General features: G+C 41.3%; 1 protein-coding gene across 6 annotated transcripts in view; it reads right to left on the bottom strand.

The window, feature by feature from the left end:
* Ttd14 (TRPL translocation defect 14) overlaps positions 1 to 24,035 on the bottom strand; it is a 40,702-nt gene extending 16,667 nt beyond the window's left edge. For 2 of the 6 annotated variants that reach the window (XM_076798086.1, XM_076798085.1), the window contains exons 1-4: positions 23,612 to 24,035; positions 16,014 to 16,081; positions 14,867 to 14,904; positions 11,864 to 11,901 (exon numbers count right to left, since the gene is read on the bottom strand). In XM_076798086.1, the coding sequence (XP_076654201.1) occupies positions 11,864 to 11,901; positions 14,867 to 14,904; positions 16,014 to 16,081; positions 23,612 to 23,651 (184 nt within the window). In that variant the 5' untranslated portion in view covers positions 23,652 to 24,035. The remainder of the gene's footprint in view (positions 1 to 11,863; positions 11,902 to 14,866; positions 14,905 to 16,013; positions 16,082 to 23,611) is intronic. The other 4 variants (XM_076798083.1, XM_076798082.1, XM_076798084.1 and 1 more) reach the window with 4 other exon arrangements.
* Between the last annotated feature and the right edge of the window lie 2,242 nt (positions 24,036 to 26,277).

Raw genomic sequence — 26,277 nt, 5'->3', positions numbered from 1 at the left:
CTCAGGTTTCATACGATTTTTATAGAAAAGATATATTAACCCTTTGCACTCGGCACTATTTTCAACGTAAAATTAAATTTTTCTTCCGTCTTACAATATTTTCAATTTATTCAAACGAAACTGATCCGATTTCTACATATAGTATTTGAATGTTTAGTAATCTATTAAATACAAATATTGTAATGTAACAAATATTTTGTAATATCTTTTGTAATTTCTTTGAAATAATGCCACAACATAATGCGTCACCATTCGAGTGCTAAGGGTTAAAATATTTCTCGTGAAAACGTTTTCATAGTTTCAGCAATCGCGAAAGAAGAAATCATCCATCAGTCATTTTGACTGGTTCTAGTGTTAAGGCCGGCAATATTTTTGAAGAATTAATTTTAAAAAAGTTTATCAAACTCACGAAATAATTCAACATGGGCGAGCATACACATAACACAAAAAACAACAATTTAACAACGAATTTAATATTTTTCCTTCTTCGGCGGTGGCATCACACATACAGTGACTCCCACTAATCTTCGGACGCTTTTAAAAATCGTATAACTTTGTTATTATTGGATCATACGACTTGGATTTTTTAAAAGAAGTTAGCACAATTGGTTTGCTACGTAAAGTGAAAAAAAAAAGTTTTTACAAAAATTGCAATTGGTCGAAATTGCAGAGAAAATACTAAAAGTTGTATTTTGCAACTTTTTTATGTGGACTTGTATTGAAAATTTATCGGTCAACGTTGCAATGAGCTACAGATGTTTCAAAATGAACCAACGAATGTTTCAAAAAACCAAAATGAATCAACGTTGACTGATTTAGATGAAACATTCAGAATATGTATAATTGATACAGATGTACAAAACGTACGTTTTAAACTTTTGATATAAGCCCGCATTAAAAAGTTGCAAAATATAACTTTTAGTACTTTCTCTGCAATTTTAATCAAACATTTTTTCACGTTATGTAGCGAACCAATTGTTCTAACTTCTCGAAAAAAATTCCGGTAGTATAGTCCAATATTAACAAGGTTATGCGATTTTTAAGAGCGTCCGAATATTAGTGGGAGTCATCGTATGTGTGAGCGGACAATAACAGTTGTTCCGGGTATCACACACATGTTGGGTGAGCGGCCATTAAATTGTTAACGGGGGCAAGATGGTGTATTGACTTATGGTCCACAGCTCGGAATACAATGGGCTTAAACGATTAATTAAAAATTGAACCATCGCGCGTTTCAATAAGACATCGCGGTGCAACCTCGGTGTAACAGTGTGCAACGATAAATCATTCCGCGGGAATCGCGGAATCCGTTGCAATTTCACGGCTACGATTGCCACAATAAAACTGGAGCGGAGCCAAGGCTCGCTGGGGTCGCCCGTACACCGACGACGATAGAGCAACAATTAGGCGGATCGGATTATTAATAACCGAATGCCCCGGTATAACGAACTTGTCCGTCGTTACGAACGACCTACATTAACAGATTAACGTCGCGGCCGACCGGTCAAAGATGCTTCTCGTTGGGCCGAATTAATTCGTCGTTATTACAATTTTTCACACAGAAAAATCAAAAACAGAAATGTATTGTTACTCGCAGAAGACCCTGTTCGACAGCCGACAAAATTGATCTTAAAAATTCGGCTGGCAAAAATTACCCATTTTCGATTCCAACGTGACTTTAGATGCTTCGAGACCATCCTGAATGATACTAACATCGGTGTTATGACAATACTGACGATCTGTATGCGTCTTTATGGCTTTCAGAAATTTTCAAAAAATATCCGAAAATTTCAACGCTTGAACTACCGGACCCTAAACGAGACATATTCCTGTATGATAATAACAGGTTGAATTTATTTCACAGGATTTTTATGGTAACGTGTTCTTGCACGAAGAAGTATAATAACAGATGTCTCAAGAGAATATTTCTCGAAGGAAAAATCTGAAATCACTTCGACGGACAATGTTAACAGAATTTTTATGTATTTCCTTATCCGAGTTATGTCAGTTGTGACCGGTGGAGACTGTTAATTCCGCCTTTAAGAATAGGGAACTACATAAAACCCGATGGAATTATTTTTTTAGGACGTTCGTAAGTAATTTTTCCATAAAATGGCAGAACAGAATATTTTCCGGACGGTAATAAAGTGGGGAGTAAGTGCGACGTTAAGGGAGGAATCTATGTCGCTACCATGTGTCCAACAACCCGCGGACATACTGTTCGGTTGTTGGATTAGGCTAAGCTTGGTGATCCGTGGGACAAGTGCGTTGGTCGCCAAGCTCGATAAAAATCGACGTTCGCCGATTCGCGAAGCCAAAACGGGGATTCGGTGGGGGTGTGACAGGAAGCCTAATCTGTATCAGCATTTCAAGGCCACGGATCAGACCAATACCTTTACGTAAGCACGGCCACGCTCGGACAAACACGTTCGTCGCAGGTTCTATCACGCTAATCGCTGATAATGAACCGCGACGGAGACTTAAAAGGCTATAAAAATGCTCAAAATTGCTTAGCACGATCCATGCTAATCGCGAATGTACTCGTTCAAATTATACTAAAAGCGAAAAATACAGAAATTCGTTTTCTATTGAAAACTACACCTGCCGAACTGGCCAAAATCCATTTTAGATTTTTTTTCTAATCGTTCACTGGTACTGAGATTGTGAAAATTATTAACTTCATATTCGTTGAAATAAGATACTAAAAGCAAAAACTACAGCAATTTGTTTTCTATTGAAAACTACACCTGCCGAACGGGCCAAAATCCATTTTAGATTTTTTTTCTAATCGTTCACTGGTACTGAGATTGTGAAAATTATTAACTTCATATTCGTTGAAATAAGATACTAAAAGCAAAAACTACAGCAATTTGTTTTCTATTGAAAACTACACCTGCCGAACGGGCCAAAATCCATTTTAGATTTTTTTTCTAATCGTTCACTGGTACTGAGATTGTGAAAATTATTAACTTCATATTCGTTGAAATAATATACTAAAAGCAAAAACTACAGCAATTTGTTTTCTATTTAAAACTACGCCTGCCGAACGGGCCAAAATCCATTTTAGATTTTTTTTTTAATCGTTCACTGGTACTGAGATTGTGAAAATACTCTCGCGGAAAATGATTAAATTCATTTACTTGTAATAGGCATTGAAAATCGAATAGCATCAAATGGCCACTTGCAATTTTTACAATTGAGAATTATAATTAATGCGCCATTGGAAGATAAAAGGCGAAAAAATGTCCAAAGTGTACAGTAACCGATGTTTCCTTCGTTGTATTCGATGTAACAAATTCAGACATATTAGCAGGATGATTCCAAGATGGCTGTACACGAGTTCCGAGCGACCGGGCCAGGAAAATTCGTCGTTCCATTGGCGTTCGCTAACGACACGAAAGAAAGACTATTCGTCACTCGGTCCTCGCTGTAAACAAATGACTCTTGCATTTCTTTAAATCTACGCGAAAGTTATTTCGAGCTCCGGTTGCGTCACAATACGTGTACGGTACCCTTCTTCGTTCTTTTCCTTTTTCGCGTGGGCAGCCGGGTACCCACCGACTATACTTTTACTTAAACAATTTTCTATGTTTTTCGAAATATATCCGCGAAGCACGGTTCTAAATTAACCTTTTGCACTCGAAGCTTTTTTAACTCCAAAACGAAACATTACAGACCCTTTCCCTTCTATATTTCCCCTGTATACATTTTTCATGTTATACATGCGAAAATGGCGCAATTTACTCGTACAATACCGAAGTGTTTAGTAATTTGTTAAATACAAGCAAATGTAATAATGTGAAAAATATTTCGAATTACAGCAATTTTTAGTGGTGCCTCACAGTCACCGTTCGAGTGCCGGGGGTTAAAAATTTAGGCGAGCGAACGCAGGGTGAAAACTGCTGCTACCCCTAACAATGCTTCCCCGATCTCGCGCACCTACTTTTCCGTGGAACTTCTGGTATTTAGTTCTAGTATCCCACGTATTTCTCGGTTTATTTTCGTTTTGGGTCTGCCCGAGGTTTTCGCGTTCGCAATATGTATTCGGTTAGAGTCCCGTAATTTCGAAACGTCCGAGCGACGAGATTTAGGTTCGCGTTTATTCGCGGACCGTTCGCAACCGGTGGTTACACCGGGCGAACATCTTTTCGCGTCGAATGTATCTCGCGAAATGGACCAACGGTTTCGACAACCGGCGGGATTTACGGAAGCGATTTGGCAGGAACCGGTCGTGGGCGTTGCAGCAGGCGATGCGTTAAAAATGACCTGTCCCGGCACGTGTCTCTCTTAATTATACGCTATTAATCACTCGGACTGCGGATGTTCAAACGCTCGCGAGAAAATTGAATAGGCGATACTTCAAACGGCGGAATGACTAAAAGAATTATTATTTTTAACACTGGAACTACCGAACCGGTCAAAATGACTGGTGGATGATTTTTTCTTTCACGATTAGTGAAACTACGAAAACGTTTTTTAATATATCTCTTCTTTGCATTTTTATTCCATAAAAATCGTATGAAACCTAAGCAAATTAAATCTTGCTGTTATCATAAAGGGATAAGTCTAAGTCACGTTTAGGGCTCGGCAGTTGCAGTGTTAATCTCGCATAATTATCAACACGTTGAACGCCCTGCGAACTTTCTCGCAAGTTTCATTTATAAAAACGATCAGTGTCATTAACCAGGTAGCTGTTGCGACCTCTTTGAAAAATGTGTACCTAAGTTGCGTCGCAAGAATTAACCGCTGTTTGAATTATAGCTGTTCTGACGAGTATACTCGTCATGACACAAAATATTGCCATTTCTTTATAACGAGTATACTCGTCAAACACAGTTAACTGGTTAATAAAAATCACAACGAAGTTTCCAGCTCGCGGTGTAAACCGGTTAATTTCAGTATTGAAAAATTCATTTTCAGTCGCATTCGTTTCAATCGTCTTTATGCAATTCAACAGAACATTTTACTTGGTCTCCATTCTTTATAATTAGACTACTATTAAAATTAGACTCAAGCCAGAAAGGAGTAGATCGAATGCAAAACAGCTACTGTCGCACGGTTTTCAACCCTATAAAATTATTATTGAAAGAAGTACAAGTGGCTTCTGTACGTTGGAGTGAAAAATTTTTATTTTGCACAAAAATCCGTCTACTTATAGATCCGAAAATCTTTTCATTTTGTAGAATTGTTGTTGCATCTCGAGAGAATTGCGGTCTACTGGCTGGAGGCAAACCGATTTCAGGGGCTCGTGCAATCCGATTCTGGCATAACCGATTCGTTAAAATGAGAATCCGGCTTTGTGACTCCGCCGTCGCGTCGCAGGGGCAGAAGAAATCGAAACTCTTTATCTGTTCCAATATCGGACTCTATAATTGCGCGTCTATAATTGAACTCGCGTGCACCTTTCGCTTTTCAATAGGTCACCAGGACCAGCCCCTTTCTTTCGATCGGATCGCCTCACGGACTCTCTCTCTCTCTCTCTCTCTCTCTCTCTCTCTCTCTCTCTCTCTCTTCCGAGGGACAATGCGATTTCATAGTCGCAAGATCAAGGTTGTTCGATTGTTCTGCGTTACACAATACCCCCGATTACGTTATCGCGACGATCATATCTAGACTAGCCTCGATAAAAAAGGCCATCCAGGATATTTATACGCGGCCGTATCTTGATTAGTCGAGTCACCGAGGACGTTCGACTGTTTGTTGCAATTCGTCGCGCATATTCAATTCGGAACAAGAAGAAGAAGAAGAAGAAGATAGTGGTTCACGGTGCGGTTCTCATTCAAGCCAAGTTGAATAGTCGCGATACGATTGGGAGTTCGGACAGTTTTCAACTTCGAACTCGAAGAGACCGCTCTCGACGGGCCCGCGGACGACAAGATCGTTCGTTTCGATAGTGCAACGACGACCGCGTAACACGATTCGCGGTTACGTTCGGCCTCTTTCGGATAAGCTCTATAATTACCGCGCGATGTGTATTTATCTACGCGGGAGCGAAGACGAAGTATATATCGGCGATGGACGTCGTTCGACGCGAGTGTCTCGTCCGTGGAAACTTTCTGCTGGTCCGTTCGCAAACCCAAGACATCAACCATGGATAATAATACACGGCACCGGCATTATGTAACGCGAAATTGGGATCATAGTCGCGTTTCGAGGAGCCACGCTCGCTCGGAGCCGCTCTTCCATCTCGCGGGACGGATTCTTTCCATAGCTAATTTAGAAGGAAGACGCTCATTCGCAAGCTTCTACTCGACAACGAGATAAGATTTGGGTGGACTCTTTAACACTAGGTTCAGCGGAGCACTTGAAATTTTTGCGTTACTTTATAAAAATAACGTGAAAATTTGTAGCCATTTTGTTTGAATAATATGTACCCATCAATTTGCTAATTCCTCATGGACGCATCTTTACGATCTCAATATTCGTAAATTAAAAATATTAGAATCCGTCACACGTTGACTGCCACGCAAGTTTTATGCGACTTCTATTTCAATCATAGAAGCGATCAGCGTTATTAATATCGAACGTTGATCACTTGATAACGAAGCTCGCAGCTTGCACAACATCGTTAATTTCTGCATCGATGAATTGATCTTTGGTGGTACCAATTTTATGATAATCATTTTCAAGGAACTCCATAAGGAATTTTATCGGTCACCGATGACCACCATGGCGCTCAACGCGTCGAGCGATTTAGAATTAGCGTACCACGCAGGGTACAATTGATTAAAAAAGATTTACTTTCAACTCAACTTTTGACAGGTGGTCCCCAGCGTCCTCTATACAAATGTCTCTTTCCCGCAACGAGTCTTAAAATAGAGAGAAAATCCGTTTCTATTACGAAATAATCGAATTGCATATCCATCAGTTGGAACTCGATCGGGACGCACAGGGCACAGACCTTACATGACGTTACATCTGATTGCATTTGTTAAATAAACAGTCGACAGTGTTTCGATACGACGTATCAGTGTCTTCCTCGCGCCACGTTCTAGGCAAATATTTTTTGACCAGGCGACGAGAAATTTTTAACCACTCGAACAACTAATTCTGTCCGGGCCTCCCGCTTTTTTTCCTTTTCACAGATCCGACAACGCTCGGGGAAGATCTATTTTTCTATTCTCTCGCGCAAGATGAATTCAGCGAGTCAAACGAATGATCTCGTGTCGGTCGGGAAGACCGCGTGTTGTCTCGTGACACACACGATCTCGCGGTCCAAGAATCTTGGCAGCCGCGGCCGGTTACGATTTTACGCAATCGACGGTCGATGGTTATACGTTCAGCTATTATTCTGGCCTGGCCCGGTCCACCCGCGACAAACACCGCCGAAAATCCGCGCTGTTTTTCTTCCTGCGTCTCTTCGCCCGACTATAGAGATACCCGTTCTATTTTGTTCACCTAGGAATTCTCAGAATAGATTTAAACAGGAAAACCAAACCGTAGAAATTTAAGACACCTCATAGGGAATGTGTTGCATCGATATAAATAGCTTACCCAGCTTTTGATCTTGTTACTATATATTTTTTAAATGAATGCAAATCCGACCTGGTAGCGATTGGTCCCAATATAGTAATTAATTTCCTTTAAACCAAAATAAAATTCGATTTTCTTATAGTTGATATTTAGAGGATGCATCGGGCATGCGATAAATATGATCTTCTCTCAAATGACGGGGATATTGTAGTTATTGTAACTGTAAAATAAGGGTTTTTTCTTTCAGATGCATGGTGCAGTTGGCGAGAGGTCCCAATATAGTAATTAATTTCCTTTAAAACAAAATGAAATTCCATTTTCTTATAGTTGATATTTAGCCATTAGAGAATATAATAGAAATAGAAATTTAGAATAAAGAAATGTAAATTTGAACTTTCAAATGACAGAGATATTATAGTTGCTGTAACTGTAAAATAGGGGTCTTTTTCTTTCAGGAGCATGGTGCAGTTTGCGAGTGGTCCCACTATAGCAATCAATTTCCTTTAAACCAAAATGAAATTCGATTTTCTTATAGTTGATATTTACCCATTCGAGGATATATCAGGCATATAATAAATATTTTGATCTTCTCTCAAATGACAGAAATATTATAGTTACTGTAACTGTAAAATAAGGGTTTTTTCTTTCAGATGCATGATGCAGTTTGCGAGTGGTCCCAATATAGTAATTAATTTCCTTTAAACCAAAATAAAATTCGATTTTCTCATAGTTGATATTTAGCCATTAGAGGATATATCAGGCGTATAATAAATATAAATCTGATCTTCTCTCAAATGACAGAAATATTATAGTTTCTGTAACTGTAAAATATGGGTTTTCTTCTTTCAGGAGCATGGTTGCGATTGGTCCCAATTATCAATTTTCCCTCGTTAGCCAAAGAATCGCGCGCAATAACCGTCGAATGAGAAAGAAACCAAAGCAATGCTTTGAGAGTGAGTGTTTGGGGTAATTTGAAACTTAGGATTGCTTTCCATATGTTTCTACGGTCTCAGCGCCATTTTCGTCGTCGTCAGCTATAGCTCGCGTTACGCGCAACTCGACCGGAAACCTCTCCGCGTCCTCGAGAGTCCGTTTTCCCTCGTTCGCTGTGAAACTCCACTGGCGCAACGCAATGCAATGCAACGTAATGCAACGGCAACGCAACGTTGCGTCATTCTCTTGCAACCCCCTGTGTCCACGCTACGATCGGATTTTAGGCGAAATTGCTATCAGCGGTCGCGCGAACGAGGATCCTGCAGCGCCATGCTCGCGACGATTCTCCTATACTTCTTTATGCGAGACAAAAATTGTCCAAATCGATTGCAGAAAACGGAAGTTCCTCTCGTGATCATTTCAATAAGTCGAAAATAATATACCAACACCATTCGATTCTTCCAACGCCCCTAAATTCTTCTGTCGATAAGTAATCGAAGACTCGAAGCTTCCAAACTTTCTTCAGAAAAATGGCGCCGGGTGCTCGGAATTTCACACGATTAGAAAAATCGAAACAGTAATGGTAAAGTCTCTGTAAAATTCTATCATGGAAGGTAGAAAGTTTTGTAAAAGCTTTTGTAGGTAGCTAAACGTGGTTGTCGCTTACTGTGCACCGGTAATGATAAGGCTTTTACCGCTGTCACGAGACCTACGTGAAAGATATGCATAAAGGAAAGAAACATGAGCGATACTGTGCTCCGTCAGGGTCAACAGTTTGCAACGAAAGGAAAATTTCATTTTCACTTCAGCTATGTGTTCTCCTGTAAAACATGACGCAAAATACTATGCCGACACGCGTTCGCTAACACCGTGTCACTCACATGCGACGTGTTCACAATCTCGCAATTTACTCAGAGGCAGTCTAATTAATTTGATATATTAATATTTATATATTCACACTGGAACTACCTGGAACTATTGCGAATGACGTATATTGCTTTGTAACAGTGACAAGACTGTATCCATTCAGAGTTCACGCAACTTTTATTGCAACATCTGCTTCAATGAAAAGGTTCATTAAAAAATTTCCGATGAAAACATTTTTACAATTTCAGTAATTGTAAAAGAAAAAATTAGGAAACAGTCATTTTGACTGGTCCGGTAGTTCTAGTGTTAATAAAAATATATAAATAGATATTTATGTATATTATGATAGATATAAATTCTATATATGAATTTATATTTCATATATTCTAATTAATTTTACTATTTAGGTAGTCCACAATACGGCGCGACTTTCTTACAATCTATTAACCCTTTACACTTCCATGTCGAGGCGACACTTAACAGGTGTTTCCAAAATTCCGGAGTGCAAAGGGTTAATTAAAAGAATCGTGAAAGGAGGAGGCGTGTAAGGACGAGAAATTGAAAGTGTTCGGACGGATCGAAGAAAAACGCGCAGACGCTCGCCATCTTTTCGGGCCATGAAGGAAGACGTGGTCGACGTAGGTCGACGGTAAGGGCCGAGAGCTAATTTCACCGAAAGTAAACGCGTCTCAGGGCTGAAAGTGTTATTGTGAGCAAGGTGTCTCGCGGTCGCGACGAACAGGGAATTTCCATTTGAAAGGACAAGCCCTTGGGTTTCCTCCGGACTAATGGAAAGTTTCGCCGATATTAGCGCGACGGTCGACGCATACGCAATGATAACTATACTTGAACGACCGAGGGATAAAACGGGAGGGCACACGAGAGGTGCTCGGCGTGCTTGCTCGTCGATCGATACCGTCCTGACATTGTCGTGTCCCCCCGAAAACCTCTGACCCCGACGGTAACGCGTCCTCGTTGCGCGTATCCTGGAGAATATACATTTCGCAATGTAAGGGTAAACATATTTCGCGAAGCAATCGTTTTTCAAAATCGTATAGAGGGTTACTCAAATGTTTTCCCAGGTGTATCGGACCCGTTGTGCATCCTGGATTAGGTGTCCGTAGATGGCCGATTTTTCGATATTGTCGCGGGAGCAGAACTATGGAAGAAGCTATGTGCATATCACGACAAAGGGGGAACTGTTCGCGCGATGCAGCCTGTTGCTGTTGCGTCGCACTATTTTTATTCGAGCGAACCGGAAACTCACTTTTTAGCGGACACCGCGTCTTCCGAGTTTCAATATACATGCCGTGTAAAAATCGGTTCGTATCCCTCGCAATTAACACGTTAATCTTTGACTGGGTTTAGAAATTCATTTTTAGTACGAGATGTCCAGATAAACTGAATTTTAGTCACTCGAATTCAAAAGGGTTGAGACAGCATCCCCTAATATAAAACATTTCAAACGTCTAGTTTTGGTTTCACTAATTAAATTACCCTGATTTTGTAAGGATCTCTGGACGTGATATTTGGCGCTTAACCAATCATAATTTTGCTTACATTTTTCATTTCCGCAATTTTCTTTTTCTAACCTATTGGAAAATGCAAATATTCTTGGAACCTCCATCTTTTCATACTGTACGCGCAACTGTTGGAAAAATCCGTGCAAAAGATATAATTATTCTTCGGCCTCGGACGCAATTCGGTTGTTCCAGAATCGACAATGAATTTGTGAAGCGAGGGCCAGGAATTCGATTGCAAGAGAATGCAGATTCTCCGGCGATTCCTACGACGACAGTGTACCGTGGAATCGACTCGAACATCGGGCATGAATACTTTACTCCGAATACAAGTTCGCAAAGTCGAATCTCAGTCGGCGATCGCAGCTGTCTTCGATCCGTGGAACGCGACGCGCCGCAGATAATCGATTGCACAGCTTGCGTAACGGTCTAGAAAAACTTGAATCCTCTCCCGGGTAGTTCCAACAACCAGTTGATAACCTGTTTATGCTAATTCATAGGCGCGAGGATCGAGCAGAAACTTCCCATTCGAGAGTTATCGAATCCCGAGCTCCGAGCGACGAAGGACCAATGGGAAATCATCGGAGGCCTGACAACTGTTATTTCGACGATTCCTCGCGATTAGGCTGCGGATCTTCATGCGAACCATGTGACTTCATTTCACTTCGCTGTGTTTCGCACACTTTGACTGCCAAACTAGAAACCTCGAAAACTCCATAAAATCAAAGTGAATGAAATAAAAATTAAATGTGCGGTATCGAGATGTGTCCTCCAAGTTCGTTTTACAGATCCTAATCGAATTTGGTACAACGAATATATTAACGTAAAAATTCATTCGGACAAATAATTCCGTCGCCCATATATGGCATGGCAGTCAACGTGTTGAAGCCACTAATTTTTAAACGCATAAAATTCGTCAGATTTTTCGGGCAAGTTTGTTCCCCCGATTCGAGCTGGACCAAAGGTCAGAAGCGCAAAACGTTTTCTCGGGACCGGCGACGCGCGTTCTCGCGAAACTATCGGCAAGCTAGGCGGTGTGTACAGAGAATGATAAGTTGAAGTGGACTTACCCTCTTCAGCGTTCAGGTCTGAAAACTTTATGCCGCCGCTGAAATGGAAAAAGCAGACGTGGGATGAAACACTTGGTAAAAATAAAGCCCGCGGGAGGATCGAATCTATTCGGAGCAGCGTACGTTCTCTCTCAATCTCTCGATCTTTCTCTTTCTCTCTTTCTTTCTTTCTTTCGGTTTCTCATTCTCTCGCGCGCGAGGTACCGGTAACTAAACTAAAAGAGAAAATGATCGTGTCCTCGGCGCCACGATTCCGTATTTCCGTCGGGCAAACAGGGGAGTCTCTATCGTTCGAGCAACATTTTTATCAAGAGTGTCCCGTCATGCCAGTGTCGCTGCGTTTATTTTCGAGTTAGGTTCGCGGTAGAAACGCGTTCGACGAACGAGCCCGGCCGTTCTCGTAACGCGCACCGCGACAATGCTCTTTCGATCTAATTGATTCGACTTGTCTCGTCGGCGTCGTTTGTCACAGGCGTGGGCATTGTCCGGAAGACGGTACAGCTTAGTCGATTGTTCGATCGAACGAACGATCGAGATCGTTCGACCGAACGCTATCTTGCGGAACTTCCTTTCGGGACCGTCGGTGTCGATCGCGATTAACGTTCCCGCTGATCCACCGGATAGATCGAAATCGGTGGGTTTTCAAATGCTAAACGGTATCTACAAACACTTGACCTAACCTACCGAGCACGAAACATATAAAAGCGAAACGTCCTATATATATTTATTTAACACCAGGTTTACGGAGCATTAAAAGTGAGTATTTTACATTACTTTGTAAAAATAAGAAGAATGTGTCTATCCAAATATATACCGAAGGAAATAAGTTTGTTGAGTAATTCCACGTAGATGGATCTTCACAATCTCAACAATTGTAAATTATAAATATTAGAACCCGTCATTTTGACGGGTTCCGTATACCTAGTGTTAAACTTGGCACGATTTTCATTACAATATCTGCATCAATAAATTCAGTAATTTCCCATGGAAAGGTTTTTGTAATTTCAATAATTGTGAAATAGAAAGCCGGTCATTGCGGTAGGTTCAAAGTGTTCGGAAATACCGTTGTATCGTTTCCGACTCGTTAACATTGTCGTGAAAAGAAACAAACGTCCACGCAGCTTCTGCATCTCGCAATTAATGCAGACAACTACGGGGTCGGTCATCGACAGACCTATCTATCTGTAAAATATTAAATATGTGAAATTGTGTTCTTTGTACTGTTAGCGAATGAAAATGATTCTCTACTCGGTTTTTGCGTTCGAAGGAACACGCTTCGGGAACAGCGTCCGACGAAAATATCTCTTCGAGGAGATGATTGAAGCAAGAAATAGTCTTTGAGAGTGACCTTCGATATTCTATTTATTCCGATAGAAAGTGAAGTTAGTTAGTTTGCCATTGCTGTACCCTGAATCAATCTAGTTGTTGGTTATACTTTAAACGAGGAACTGTATTATTCTCTGCACGAGAATAATTTGCCCAAGCCTGGTTTCGTCGTCGATCGAAGCACCGATTGCTCGCAGCCCGATCGCAATTATGTACATTTTGGCGCGCTATCTATTAGTACGGGGCTCGTTGTGTTTCTCGATCAATGAATTTTGTGGTGACACGACACCGGGAGAGGCGGAGCGATCATTTCCCGACGAAGTCTCGAACGGCACTCTGTCGGTGGAACATGCACGACCACTTTCTCCATCGCAACATTTACATCTGTTCTTTCGTCGGCTCTTTTGAACAATTACGGTGTACGAATGCGAAAAGAATATCCCCGATTAATCTCAGATTAGTCTCGGACAGAATCGAGTCGCGCGTGTCCACTAATTGCAGCTCGAACGAATAGCAACTTCGAGGACTTTGCAGGGAACTAACTTTAACTCCTGGAACTCCATGGAATATCGAATATTTTAAACAGAATCTAATCTAAACAAGTGTCAATTGTTTCTTTCAAGTAGAACAGAAAATTCGATTCCGAATATTTAAGCTTTCGAGTAAATGTAGTCGTACGATAGATACAAACTTTGCTTTTATAACATCATTTAGGACTAAGAAATTTGTTTTATTGTACAGGCTGTCTCATCAGATATTACCACCTTGATTTACGGTATTATTATTATTATTTACTGGCTTTTCGTAGATGGACGCGTGAAGGACTTGCGAAGGTCAACTGTGATTTCCCAAATGGAATCGTACATTTTTCTGCGCGCCAATGGATGCAGCGTTTTATCCTCTACATATAAGAAAGTATCGTGTCGAAAAATTATTTATTTAGCAGCTGTTATTGGCTTTTTGTAGATGGACGCGTCAAGGACTTGCGAAGGTCAACTGTGATTTCCCAAATGGAATCGTACATCTTTCTGCGCGCCAATGGATGCAGCGTTTTATCCTCTACATATAAGAAAGTATCATGTCGAAAACTTATTTGTTTAGGAGCTATTTTAATGCAGAGATTAAATTATAATTTGTGTATAGAGAATAAAAAGCCGCATCGATTGGCGCACAGAAAGTGCACGGTTCCATCTAGAACATCAAAGTTGACCTTCTCGCTATAATAATACACGACACCCGTAAACGAAGGTGGTAATACCTGGTGAGACACCGTTTGATGTCTGGCAAGGAGTTCAAGGTGCAAATGAAAACTCAGAACCCTGGTTGATCTTTTCAGAGACGGGCGCGCGAATAGCAATCTCACGAGCTCGAAATGTCTCGAGGTTCGAGTGGTTTAGCGAGAGTGCATGATTCGATCTGTTTCACCGACAATGGGCGATCGAACGCGAACCGATCCGTCGCAAGAGCGAAAAAACCATCGGATTTTCATCAATTTCTACGAACTCGGGTCCGATCCGCGAGATTGTGGAAAGAGCATCCGGTTTTCCGGGCCGCGTGCGATCTAATTCGCGTGCAATTCGCACTGTCTCGCGATCAAAGCCTTCGTTGCCTAGATCCCTCCTAGAACCTCTCCCTGTGTCCCGGTCTCGGTAAATTTGTTATCGTGTGATTGCATACCTGAGCAGCACGGTCGCTGTCTCGGGAACACGGAACACCTGAAAAAGAAGACAACCAGCGCTCTATCGAATCCACAACGAAGGGTGATAAAAAAACCCCCAAAACCAGCTCCAATTTTTCTTTCCTTCTATCTCTCTCTCTCTCTCTTTCTCTTTTTCTCTCTATATATCTCTCTTTCTTTCTCTCTTGAATTTTCCTTTCCTTCTTTGTCTCTCTCTCTCTTTCTCTTTTGTCTTTCTTTTTCGAATGGATCCCTTTTCTCTCTCTCTCTCTCTCTCTCTCTCTCTCTCTTTCCCTCTCTCTCTCTCACTCTCTTTTTCGTTAATTGATCGCGGCCGACTCGGTTCTATTTGGCACAGCGCAACAAAGAAAACGCGTGTGCACGTGGAAACTCGCCAATAACGCGGTCATTGCTAGATGCTTCCCCGGAGAGACTGATCTCGAGTACAATGGCTGACAAAAATTAAGGGACCACCGTTTGTCCTTCGCTTTTCTTCTTTTCTCCAGAGAGGAACGAGCACCGCGCGCATTGCGCGCGATCCAAACCGTTATTTACCGACTAATATCAACAACCAAGTAGAATTTACGATAACTTTGCCTCCTAGACATTTTCACAAGAGATACTAAAACAGAGAAAAGCAAAATACGCGAGCAAAAAGTGAAAGTTCTCTCGTTAAAAAAAGAAAAGAAAAAGAAGACAGTAAGACGGTGGTTTCTATCCTAACATTGAGCAGAATATTCTTAATTGAACGTGTTATTTTCTGCAGCATTAAATTAGAACACCGGGGGGCCCATTTTAAATTGCACGAAACTTCCAATTTGTTACTTAATCGTTGTTCTCCGGGGGGTAAAAAGAAAAATCTGAAGGATGAACAGTGGTGTCTTATTTTTTACTGTTTGCCACTGTATATCGGAATGATTGGCGTGTCAAAGCAACAGACTATGGCAACGATGTGATCGTATGAAATCAAAGGATTCTCAAGTAACTCGCCCTCTGAACTTGTATGGGGGTGAGGCTTTCGAGTCGAGTCGGGGTCCTTACGAAGAACTCGCGGGGTTTCAAGTTTATTTTCCGTGTCTCTTTCTTTCCTTCTTTTCCTTGTTTTGAACGCGAAAGCGAAGCAAGAGGATCGAGGAGCGTGCCTACCTTCCATCCCATGTTCTCGAAGAACGTGCAGAGCCGCATCTGTCCGGTCGTTTTGCCGCCGCAAGGTCCTGCAACAGAAAACAATACGTGTCGCGTTAGTCATCGTTGTCTATGGTTGTTGCCGCGGCCATGTTCCTTTTTAAGGAACACGTTCGTTCTTCCGTTAATTCCTTGCCGGTACAATTTTCTTCGTGGTTACAATCGTTAACACCGAACGTACCGAGCTATGAATGCTCTAAAAATGACAAGATTTAATTTATTTGGACTTTGCGCGGTTCTTATTGCAACGCGTGCTCTACTAAAGATATAATTTCAAAAATTGTCAAATAAAAAATCTAGAACCGGTGGTGGTACGTTCAGTGTTAAGGAGCACCTCGCTGTCTTGGGCAATTGTTAAGCATCGCTGTCTTCAACATCGACAGCAAAAGAACAGAATTTTATTTCAACTAAAAAAAAAGAGCAGTTACTTTTGTTAACAGATTTTTCCACGGCAAGGGATTAACCGTCATACGCTGGTCACAATTCAGGTGGCATTATTTATCTTGTTTGTTATTGGTTATTATTAGGCTGCGGATAAAACTGTGGAGATATTAGAAGAATTGATGCTGGTACATTGCTCTCCAATTATTAAAATTATTCAAAGGAGAAACGCGCGTTAACACTAAACGTACCGAGCTATAAATGCAACAGATTCATGTTAACTTATAAAAATGACAAGATTTAATTTACACTACTTGGCTCCTATGTCTTGCAGTTAATGCGAACGAGTTTTATTTTGCGTGAAGTCTACTTAGAACTAACTTGGACAATTTTTATTTTGCGCATAGATCTACAGTGTAGTTATTACAGTGCCTCTCAGCTTAGGATAACTTCCGGTTACATCTATCTACAGTATGTTAACTGACATACGCTATTATTCTCTGCTTCTATAACCATATTACTTCTCAGAAATCTACTCCGAGGTTGAAGTTACTATATCATTTTATCTACCAGCGTGATATCTCACATATACTTATTTACATCTGCCCTAGCTTTCTTCAAACAGAATTGGGATGGTACAAAAGCCACCAGGATTCACCCTACATTTTCGCTTTTACGCCTAACCCTCATGGAAATTGGTTTTAACACTTTTAGAACCCCCAAAAATTCCATAAAATCAAAGCAAGTTATTCGATGAAATAAAAATTGAAAAGAAATTACATGTATGATACCGAGTAGTCCTCCAACTTTCTTGCATGTTGCAGATCCTAATCAAGTTTCGTACAATGAATGTATCAACGTAAAAATTCATATCAAAACCTGCAGAAATAATTTAATATGGGTGACGTGGCATTCGACGTGTTAAATAGATTAAGCACTGATATGTACATCGAGAACGTTCGAAAGGTGTAGTAGTCGAAGATCGAGGATCGAGGAGGACGAGGGAGTCTAGATCGGCGAGGAAGGCGATCCGCGTTATCCTTGCTGAAACGGAAACGAGGGAGGAAGTTTACGACGTTGGTAACCTTGACTTCCGCGATGCCCACGTGGCTGTTGAACTCCGCCAGCGTAAATAGAAATGACCGAGTCCGTTTGCACGAAACCGAATGGAGACATTCCGGTGTGGCGAAATGCGTACGTCGGACGCTATTCTCTTTTTCCCACTACCCGATCTCATTCGCTCTGTTCTACATCTGCGAATTATCGTGGCGGCGATTTTCTGCCAGTCAGAAAAAAGATACTATAGATCGCGAGCTCGTTGAAGAAGACACCCCCGTTTTCATTGGCGGAGGAGCGATACTGGTACTTGTACGAAATAGCTATCCATTTTCATTGACTGACACGCGAAGAAGGATAATACACACTGCGAATGCGTGGAAGAAGTTGAAGAAGACACCCCCGTTTTCATTGGCGGAGGAACGATACTGGTACTTGTACGAAACAACTATCCATTTTCATTGACTGACACGTTAAAAGGATAATACACACTGCGAATGCGTCGAAGAAGTCTCAAAATTTTCATTGATCTAGGCAGGGAAAGGATGCTGAATAAAATTCCATCAATCTGATCTTCCACGATTCAAGTAAAATAAATATGCTATTAATTTCCGTTAACCCTCCTTATACTAAGCTCGAGCGACCGTCGATATATACAATTGCATTCCGATATGAGAGGACGCATTTTATTCCGAAATAGGAAAATCGCTATCCTATCTTTTTCTTCTTCTTCTTCATTCGAAATACGACGAATTCCGGATCCAGAGCAATCGCCTTATATCGAAAGAAAATTGTAGTGAAATACCAATGTGGGTCAGAAATGACTCCGATCCCAATTGCATCACAAGGAAATATGAAAAGAAGGATCACTATCGGATCTTATTTCAATAATTCGTCTTCGTTTCAGTGGCCCAATCTCCTCTTCACTATAATCAGAATTACCACTTTCATCTCCAACAACGCTCTCGATTTCTATTTTTTGGCTAACGAATAATGATACTGATCAACAAAGTCGAACGTGTGCGTACGGCTTCGGTGATAGTGACCAGGAAAATCCAGGAAAATTGAGCGTATATGTACGCTAATGATGCAAATGGGTTAACAGGCATCTTCTTACGTTTGGAGACTTTGCGCACACTTATGGCTGGCTAGAATGAGCTCATGGGCTCTGTCTGGTCGCGTCGCGTCGTCGAACCAGGGTGGAACAATTCAAACCAGTTAGAGTGAACCAGCTGCGCACAGAGTTGCAGCGTTTGCAGCTCGAATGCGTGCAACCGAGCCGCTCATTGTTCGCCGCAAGAGTTGCATCCAAGCGAAAAGAAAGCAAGAAAACGCACGCCTACTTCTTATGGCGCCTAAGTTGTCCGGCGCAAAATGCACACGTACGCGACCCGTAAATAACTCTCGAAGGAGAAATCTAATTAGGCAATTTGTCAGAAATCCGGTTGGAAGTCTTCGCCGACACGCGCGATGAAATCGAACCGGCCCGGAAGAGTTCTCGAAGTAACTTTAATCTTATTAATCCGCGACATAATTAGATGGCTTCGCGGAATGTGTAACGACGTCGTGCGTCGTACGATGTCCTTTCAAGGTGCCTCGAGAGGCACAAACTTCATTAAGAAGTAGCAGCGCGAATTAAAAATATCGTTTACAGTATTCAATTTGTTTGTATATTATAAAATGAAAAAAAAAATCATAATTTCAAAGTCCTACTGAAAAAGAAAAATTTCACATCCACTGGGTGTATTGGTCCGACGGCTCTTGTACACATAGAATGGAAATATTCCAAGTAAAAAAAAATGTTCGGTTTTCGAGTTAAAAAATAGCTTCGAGTGCAAAGAGTTAAATTAATTGGAGTATCGTAGAGTCAATAACGTTTCGCGCCACGTGTCCGGCAATTTTCAACACGACTCGAAGAAACGAGAGATCGCAAATTGAACTGATGGTCGGACATAAAGGCAATTAAACCATCGAAAACTGCTAAATCAATTGCGGCACGCGTGCTCGCCATAAGCGCTCCCGAGACGGAAGCCCACGAGGAAAATTATATTTTCGAATATTAACCGTTTGCACTCGAAGAAATGTTAACTCCAAAATGAAACATTTCTCTCGACCTAGAATGTTTTCCTTCTATAGATTTCTTTTGCATGGTATACATACGAAAATCGTGCAATTTACTCTTACAATACCAAAGTGTTTAGTAATTTATTAAATACTAACGAATTGAATAATGTGAAAAATATTTTGAATAACGATACAGCAATTTCTAGTGGCGCGTTACAGTCGCCGCACAGTGGGCAATTTGGACAAAATCAGATGAAATTTTTTGGAAATGAAAGCTGCAACTTTGTAGAATATGGGAAAAATAGGGAGATTATTACCATCCAATCATTTCAACGGAAAAATGACTTCATTAGTTTTTGTCACAAAAATCTATTTTTTGCAAAATCCTGAGGTCGTAGACAAATTTTGAGACCAGATTTGAAATCAGCGTGAAAAAATCTATGGGAAATGATGTACAGCATGTAAAAAAAAAAATATTTTTCCGCGTGTGGTATTGGAAAAACTAAAATTTTCTTGAATTTGTGCGCGTTTAACGAATTTTCTCGAGGTTAACAAACGTTCGTACCACAATCTCTCTATTTTTCCCATATTCTACAAAGTTGCAGCTTTCATTTCCAAAAAATTTCATCGCTCTACCTCATTCCTATCGAAAGTTCCTTGATTTTGAATCCGATTTCGTCCAAATTGCCCACTGTGCGCCGTTCGAGTGCTAAGGGTTAAATCGGATCCTAGAAGATTGCAACGCATGCATTCGATGCGAAAGCATTTCGAAGCGCGATTTCCCGTCGTAAATATTGACGTTCTCCGACCGATCGAGATTCCTTGGCAGTTGGACAAGACGGTGATCGGCCGTTGCCGATACATTTTTCTGGGCTGTTTATCTCGGCACGAATAAAATATCGACGCGCGGCCGATAAAACAGTACGTCGATCTAGAATCGGTCGAACGTCCGCGGTGCAACAATCCGCGGTGCAAGGCGCATCGTCACGATCAATTGGAAAGGTTAATCGCGGTTCTGCAACAAGCCGAGGCGAGGTTCCGTGCATCGGGACCGAGGCGATGCATCGAGAGTAATCGGGGAATGATGCATCACGCCTGGTCGTTATCTTTTTATTTGCAGCCGGGCGAACAATGTTGGCAGACACGACCCATTTCTGACACTGATCTTATCTCGTTTAATTGGACGCCGGCTGTGCTCCAAACGGAGAAACGCGATAGACATTTTTCCAATTTTCGCGCGCCGTTGTCTGCCGGGTGGTCGTAAAAGCTGCGCAGTTTCTTTTCGCGCTACATACACGAACGTCGGGTACTAAATGTGCAATCGATATGCACTTGCAATGAGATTTTCCTTCCGTCTGCAACCTCATTTTTATCGACGCCGTTTGCGTACTGGGTTGTTTATGTTCGCAACTTTTTTTTATACTGTTCTAAGTTTTAAACGAATCTAGCAAAATTGCGGAACACGTATCGAGGTCTCCGTTTTAATATATAATCGTTCGAGCGTCAAATATAGGAAGCATTGATGGGAATAAATAAATATTGGAACGAAACAAAAATTAAATAGTGAAATCTCGTTTCGGTTGTAGACCTCATTGTTTATTACGCAAGTAAATATCACCGGAATTATATTACCAAATATGGTATCATTTTGATTAGAAGGTCCCATAAGAAAAAATAAGGAAAAGTAAAGAAGTTTGTTATTCTATTAGCAGTGGTCTCCTCACACCGATACACCCGACCCGTATTATGTTTACACTCCTGGGCGACCACTCGAGATTTGGGGCCCAGGTGGTGATAGTTCTGTGACTTTTATCGGCCAGATATTTGGGACATGTATCGAGTACAGGCTGTATTAAAATGGTACATTCAAACTGTTTCTCTTTTAGGTGAATAAACGGTCACGTTTTGCCTCGGCGCTTTCCGTTGCGCAACAAGCGGCTATTGCGTCTTCGCGTAAAAATGCATAATTTTCTATGCATCTCGCTCGATCGAGCTTTCGACGTGCCTAATGGCTGACGTTAGCGTGTAACCAGTAAATCAAAATTTTTGCCTGGCAAACGCGCTGTCAAGATGCCATGTAAACGAGTCGAGACACGCGTTTTCGCCGATTTAAATTTAGACGCGTTCAGCTGTCAATGTTTTCGAGTTGGTCGTGTTTCATTCGAAACAACGTATCTCGAATCACTTTGGTGATTTTATTGGTCGGTGCATCTCTCGCGAGTGAGTCCACTTAAGAGTTAATGGTCTCACTGCCGACAATTAACCGTAGCCCAATCAGCCGGATAGCCATTCGTTATACTCCTTCTAACAGTTTTGTAGGTTCTACAAGAAATATCGGAAACACCTGATGTTCTTTCCTCGGATACCGTGAAGTTGATTTACGGTTTTCCGAAATGAAAGTTTCTGCGAAAAGTCTGCAATACCGTAGCAGCTAGAAAATGATTTATAGATCGAGGCGAGGATTAAGCGCGTTTCTACTTTAGCCGAAACAGCGTTTCGGATGACGAACATTGCCAGAATCTTGTGTAATCTATCATGCTAGCCCGCAGAACCGATAAAGCAACATTCGGGTGACCGTAGTTTCTCGACCTGTCGCGTTTACCTGTTTCACCGGCTGACCTTTTGACCGAACGAATCGGTATCGGCGATGTTAATTATGTATAACGCGAGCTTGACGAATGTCGCGACTCAATAAACGCACGATCATATTTCCGTCCGTTACACGATTTTTGTATCTTTGAACCCAGTCAAACATATTTCGGGAACAATAATATATATTATTCCATATTTCGTTGCCGACTATAACACCACAGTACACCGTCAAATTTGGAAAAATCCACGGGATATTTTTATGCAAGAAACGCTTGCTGGGTGAGGGACCTAATTACTGTGGGGGTGCCAATTACTGTGGCTATATGAATCATACTTATTTTTAAAGCATAATGAATATTAATGAAAAGAGATATACAACAATATATACTAACTGATTTTAATAAAAAAAAATGGAACATCTCTTCTTTAATATTCATTACGTTTTAAAAATAAGTATAATTGATATACGCACAGTAATTGGGTCCCTTACCATATTGCTTCTACGGTCGGAGAGCGCACCAAATTGTTAATGTTGAAAATTTGATTTTTATCAACGGGATATCTATAAGAATCACCTGTTGGTTCTCGGAGCGCAACGACGGAGTTCAAATTTGTTGGCCAGTGCATTAACACACTGTCTACTATAATGATTTTTAATGAATTTTTCGACAGCAATTTCAATCGTGACCTTACAATTCACTCTTACTTAGTATCGCAATCCGATGATCATTTCTTTTGAAATCGATTTTTCTTTATGTAACCCATCGAGTGTGTTATTAAATTTTTATACTCGTCATTAAACAACGATTTGCCACGTCCTTTCATGACGAGTACATCCGAAATAATCACTGGAGAGGTTGGTGGATTTTGAATTTTACGCAATTATGACAAAAACGAGTTGGTGAAATTTCAAATAATTAAAGTATAGAATGTCAATACATGTTATCTTGAGTTTATTAGACAGATTAAAGAAAGACACTTCTGCTGGACTCCCGTCTCTCGCAATCGAGGCAATTTTTATTTCGCGCAAAGATCCGCGCAGTATACCGATAAGTTAATAACTGAAATTGTTGGTTTGTGGACGCGGTATATTGTCACGGGCGACAGACTCGCGTGTAGCATGTCAGGGCAACGAACGAACGTGGAGGAAATACCGTGTTCGAACGGAAAAGCGTGAGACGGAAGATAACACGCAACGAGGAACCGTGCCGTGAAAATGTCGTGCGAACACGTGGTTTCCGTGGACGCGTAACGAGTCTCTCAAAACACGTATTCCCATTTAATCAAACAAGAGGAGAATAAGCATGGAAGCGTCCATTCGTTCTCGTCGAGCAGAAAGACACGAAGGTGAAGTTCACGAGACACGGGTGCGCACATGACATTGAATCGGTTGGTTCGGTCGATCTCGTCGGGAAAGAGAAATAAATAAATAAATAAAAAAAAAAAAAAAAGAAAATTCGACGTACCTCCGGTGAGCACCACTTTGTAAAGGCGCTTCTGATCCATGTTGTGTGAACGGTGGTGGTTCGGATCCGTTTATTTTTCTTGTCGGGCCGAGAGCGAGTCCACGAGGTGTTCCGGTGGTCGATGTCGGAAGTCGATGTCGATGTCGATGTTGGGAGACGTCGATGGACGAAGCCGAAGGTGTTGGTCGTCTGGCACGTGAACGGTGTCTACGGTCGCAACGAATACTACATAAACACTTCACCGTACATTTCGGGATGTCGCGGGACCAGATACGTCGGAGACATGGGAGTGAGAGTGAAGAGCAACGACGATATCTCGGGCGTCAGAAAGAACAGGAACTCCGCAACCCGAGAGTGAGAGTAGACGTCTGTCTCTCGCTCTCGTCTCCGTCTCCGTACGTAGCGATCCGCGGGTTTGGTTAATCGGGTTAGGCTCGACGCTCCCTCTACAGCAAACGATCATGCGCAGTCGGGAAACGAGCGTCACTCCTATGGGCGCCGCTTACGAAAGTATTCCAACAATTGCACGAGACACGGAAACTTTTTTCGATAAATCGTTGTTGAACCGTACCTCCTCCTCCGCTTTTTTTCCGATGGCCAACGACGACATTTCACGAACCATAATCGTGGCCTGTTCCCAATGCGAAACGATATCTGTTGTAGTATTTTCTGAAGTCTATGTAGTCTAATTTAGACGTTCATAATACTAGCTATTGAGAGTAATAACAGAGTATTCGAACCTTCTTTCATCATATGATGTACGACCGTAAATGGAATTATAGTGGTTTTTTTTTCTATTGAGCGTACGTGGCGCCATCGGCGGTGAAATGTCGAAACTACTAGCCGAATAGAATAGTACTCTCAACACTAGATGGTGCCATGCTGACAGTTTTGTGCATCATCTTTTTAGCCTGGAACAGAACCTGCATCATTAGCAGCGGATTCCAAATAATGCCAGAGTGGATGCTACTTCTATGTTAAAAGAGGGTCTTCCATGTAGGCTCTGATGCAGCCCAAAAGACGATGCAGCTTCTGTTCCAGGCTAAAAAGATGATGCAGGAAAAGTGGGGACACTAAAATCCCGAGCGTGAGCACACCCATTTCCTCTCTGCAATAAACCATGCGATTAAAACCACCAGCATTGCCATCCAGAGTGAAAAATATGATACTAATTGGCGAACAGTTTCAACGTTCTGACGAGGATGTCGCCACAGGTCTTTAATCACACTTCGTTACTCTGAGAAAAGAATTAATTGTTGATAGAACAAAAGTAAAAAGTATATTTATTTTCATACAGTTTTATTGCGTATTTTTCTTTCGGCTTGAGCACGAAGGAAAGATCAGAGATTTCCTCTCTGGAAAGGTGTAAACATCGCGATGCATGTTTATAATCACTCTACTCGCAATATTGATTCTTATAAATATGCATTTATATATATTATACATATAGGATATTTCTGATCCGATGGTATGATCAGAAAGATAGTCGAATCTACGCGAGAAAACAAATCGAAAATGTGGAATAAAATTGATTCTGAAAATTCATCGAGCACGCGTGTTATTGAATAGCAATCAAGCGACGCGCGCGTCGAATCTACTTCTGCTGTAGCTCAACGCAAATCAGGCAGACTTTCTTAATGAATTATCTCATAAACGAGATCTCATTTTTGAAAAAATGTTATTCTCCATTTTTGAGCTGTACCGCTGGATCGGAACCACCCCGTATATTTTTTCTTCTATCGTTTAGGTGTACATATATTTGCTTGTCGGGAAAACTCGTCTACCTAATTCACTGTGAGCAGACGTTTCCTTCGATAAAGAGACGAGACGCTGCAAATTGCAGTCTGCGATGCGTGTACCGCGTGGACAGTAAATACTTTCACAGTTACAGTAAACGCGATAAAGGCAACAAGTGGGATTGCCATCCAGACCGGCAAATGAGATCTTAATTGCTTCATTAACGCGTCAATTGAGATTTCAATGTAGCCTTTGCACAGCTGCCTGAAAACTTCTTCTGTCCGATCAGTTTATTTAATCTGCGCTCGTAAACTGTACGACGACATTCCAATTGATTAGTCGTCTTTTCAATCAGCCAAGTCATCAGGCTGTTTCCTCAAAGAAGACACCGCTGCGATTCTGACCATTGTTAGGGGTCTCGAGTGCGAGCCGTGGGTCCCCTTGAAAGATTATGCGAACGTTTCGCTGTCGCGCGTCCAGATTCGCGTTCGTTGCGATACAAAGACATCGGAGATAGAGTATCGGCTGAATAGCATTCGATTCTCCGTTTACAGTTCGCGTTTGCTAATGCATAAACACTCTCCCAGGTAATAAACAGTACCGAGAATAGAACAATGAGAAAAGGAGACGCGACCTTTGTGCCTGTGTTAAGTGGAATCTCAATAGTTCCGTTTAACGTCCGGCGCGATTCGTAAATTAAACATTAAGAATCGTTATTAAACTGCAGACCTTTATGCACATTCACATTTTCATAGGTTATCTTATACCGTAGAAACTAAGAAATTTCTTGCGATAAAAATAAACGAAAAATCCTATTAATTTAGGTGTCGTCGATCCGCATAAGAACCTGCAGTCTAATTAGATATTATAAGTAGACAGCGGATATTTTTACGCAAAATAAAGATCCACCTGAATTGCAGAAAACTGAA

This window comes from Halictus rubicundus, chromosome 12 (genome assembly GCF_050948215.1).
Source record: "Halictus rubicundus isolate RS-2024b chromosome 12, iyHalRubi1_principal, whole genome shotgun sequence".
Lineage (NCBI taxonomy): Eukaryota > Metazoa > Arthropoda > Insecta > Hymenoptera > Halictidae > Halictus > Halictus rubicundus.
The sequence above is the reverse complement of the archived record's forward strand: the minus strand, read 5'-3'. Positions and strand labels throughout refer to the sequence as shown.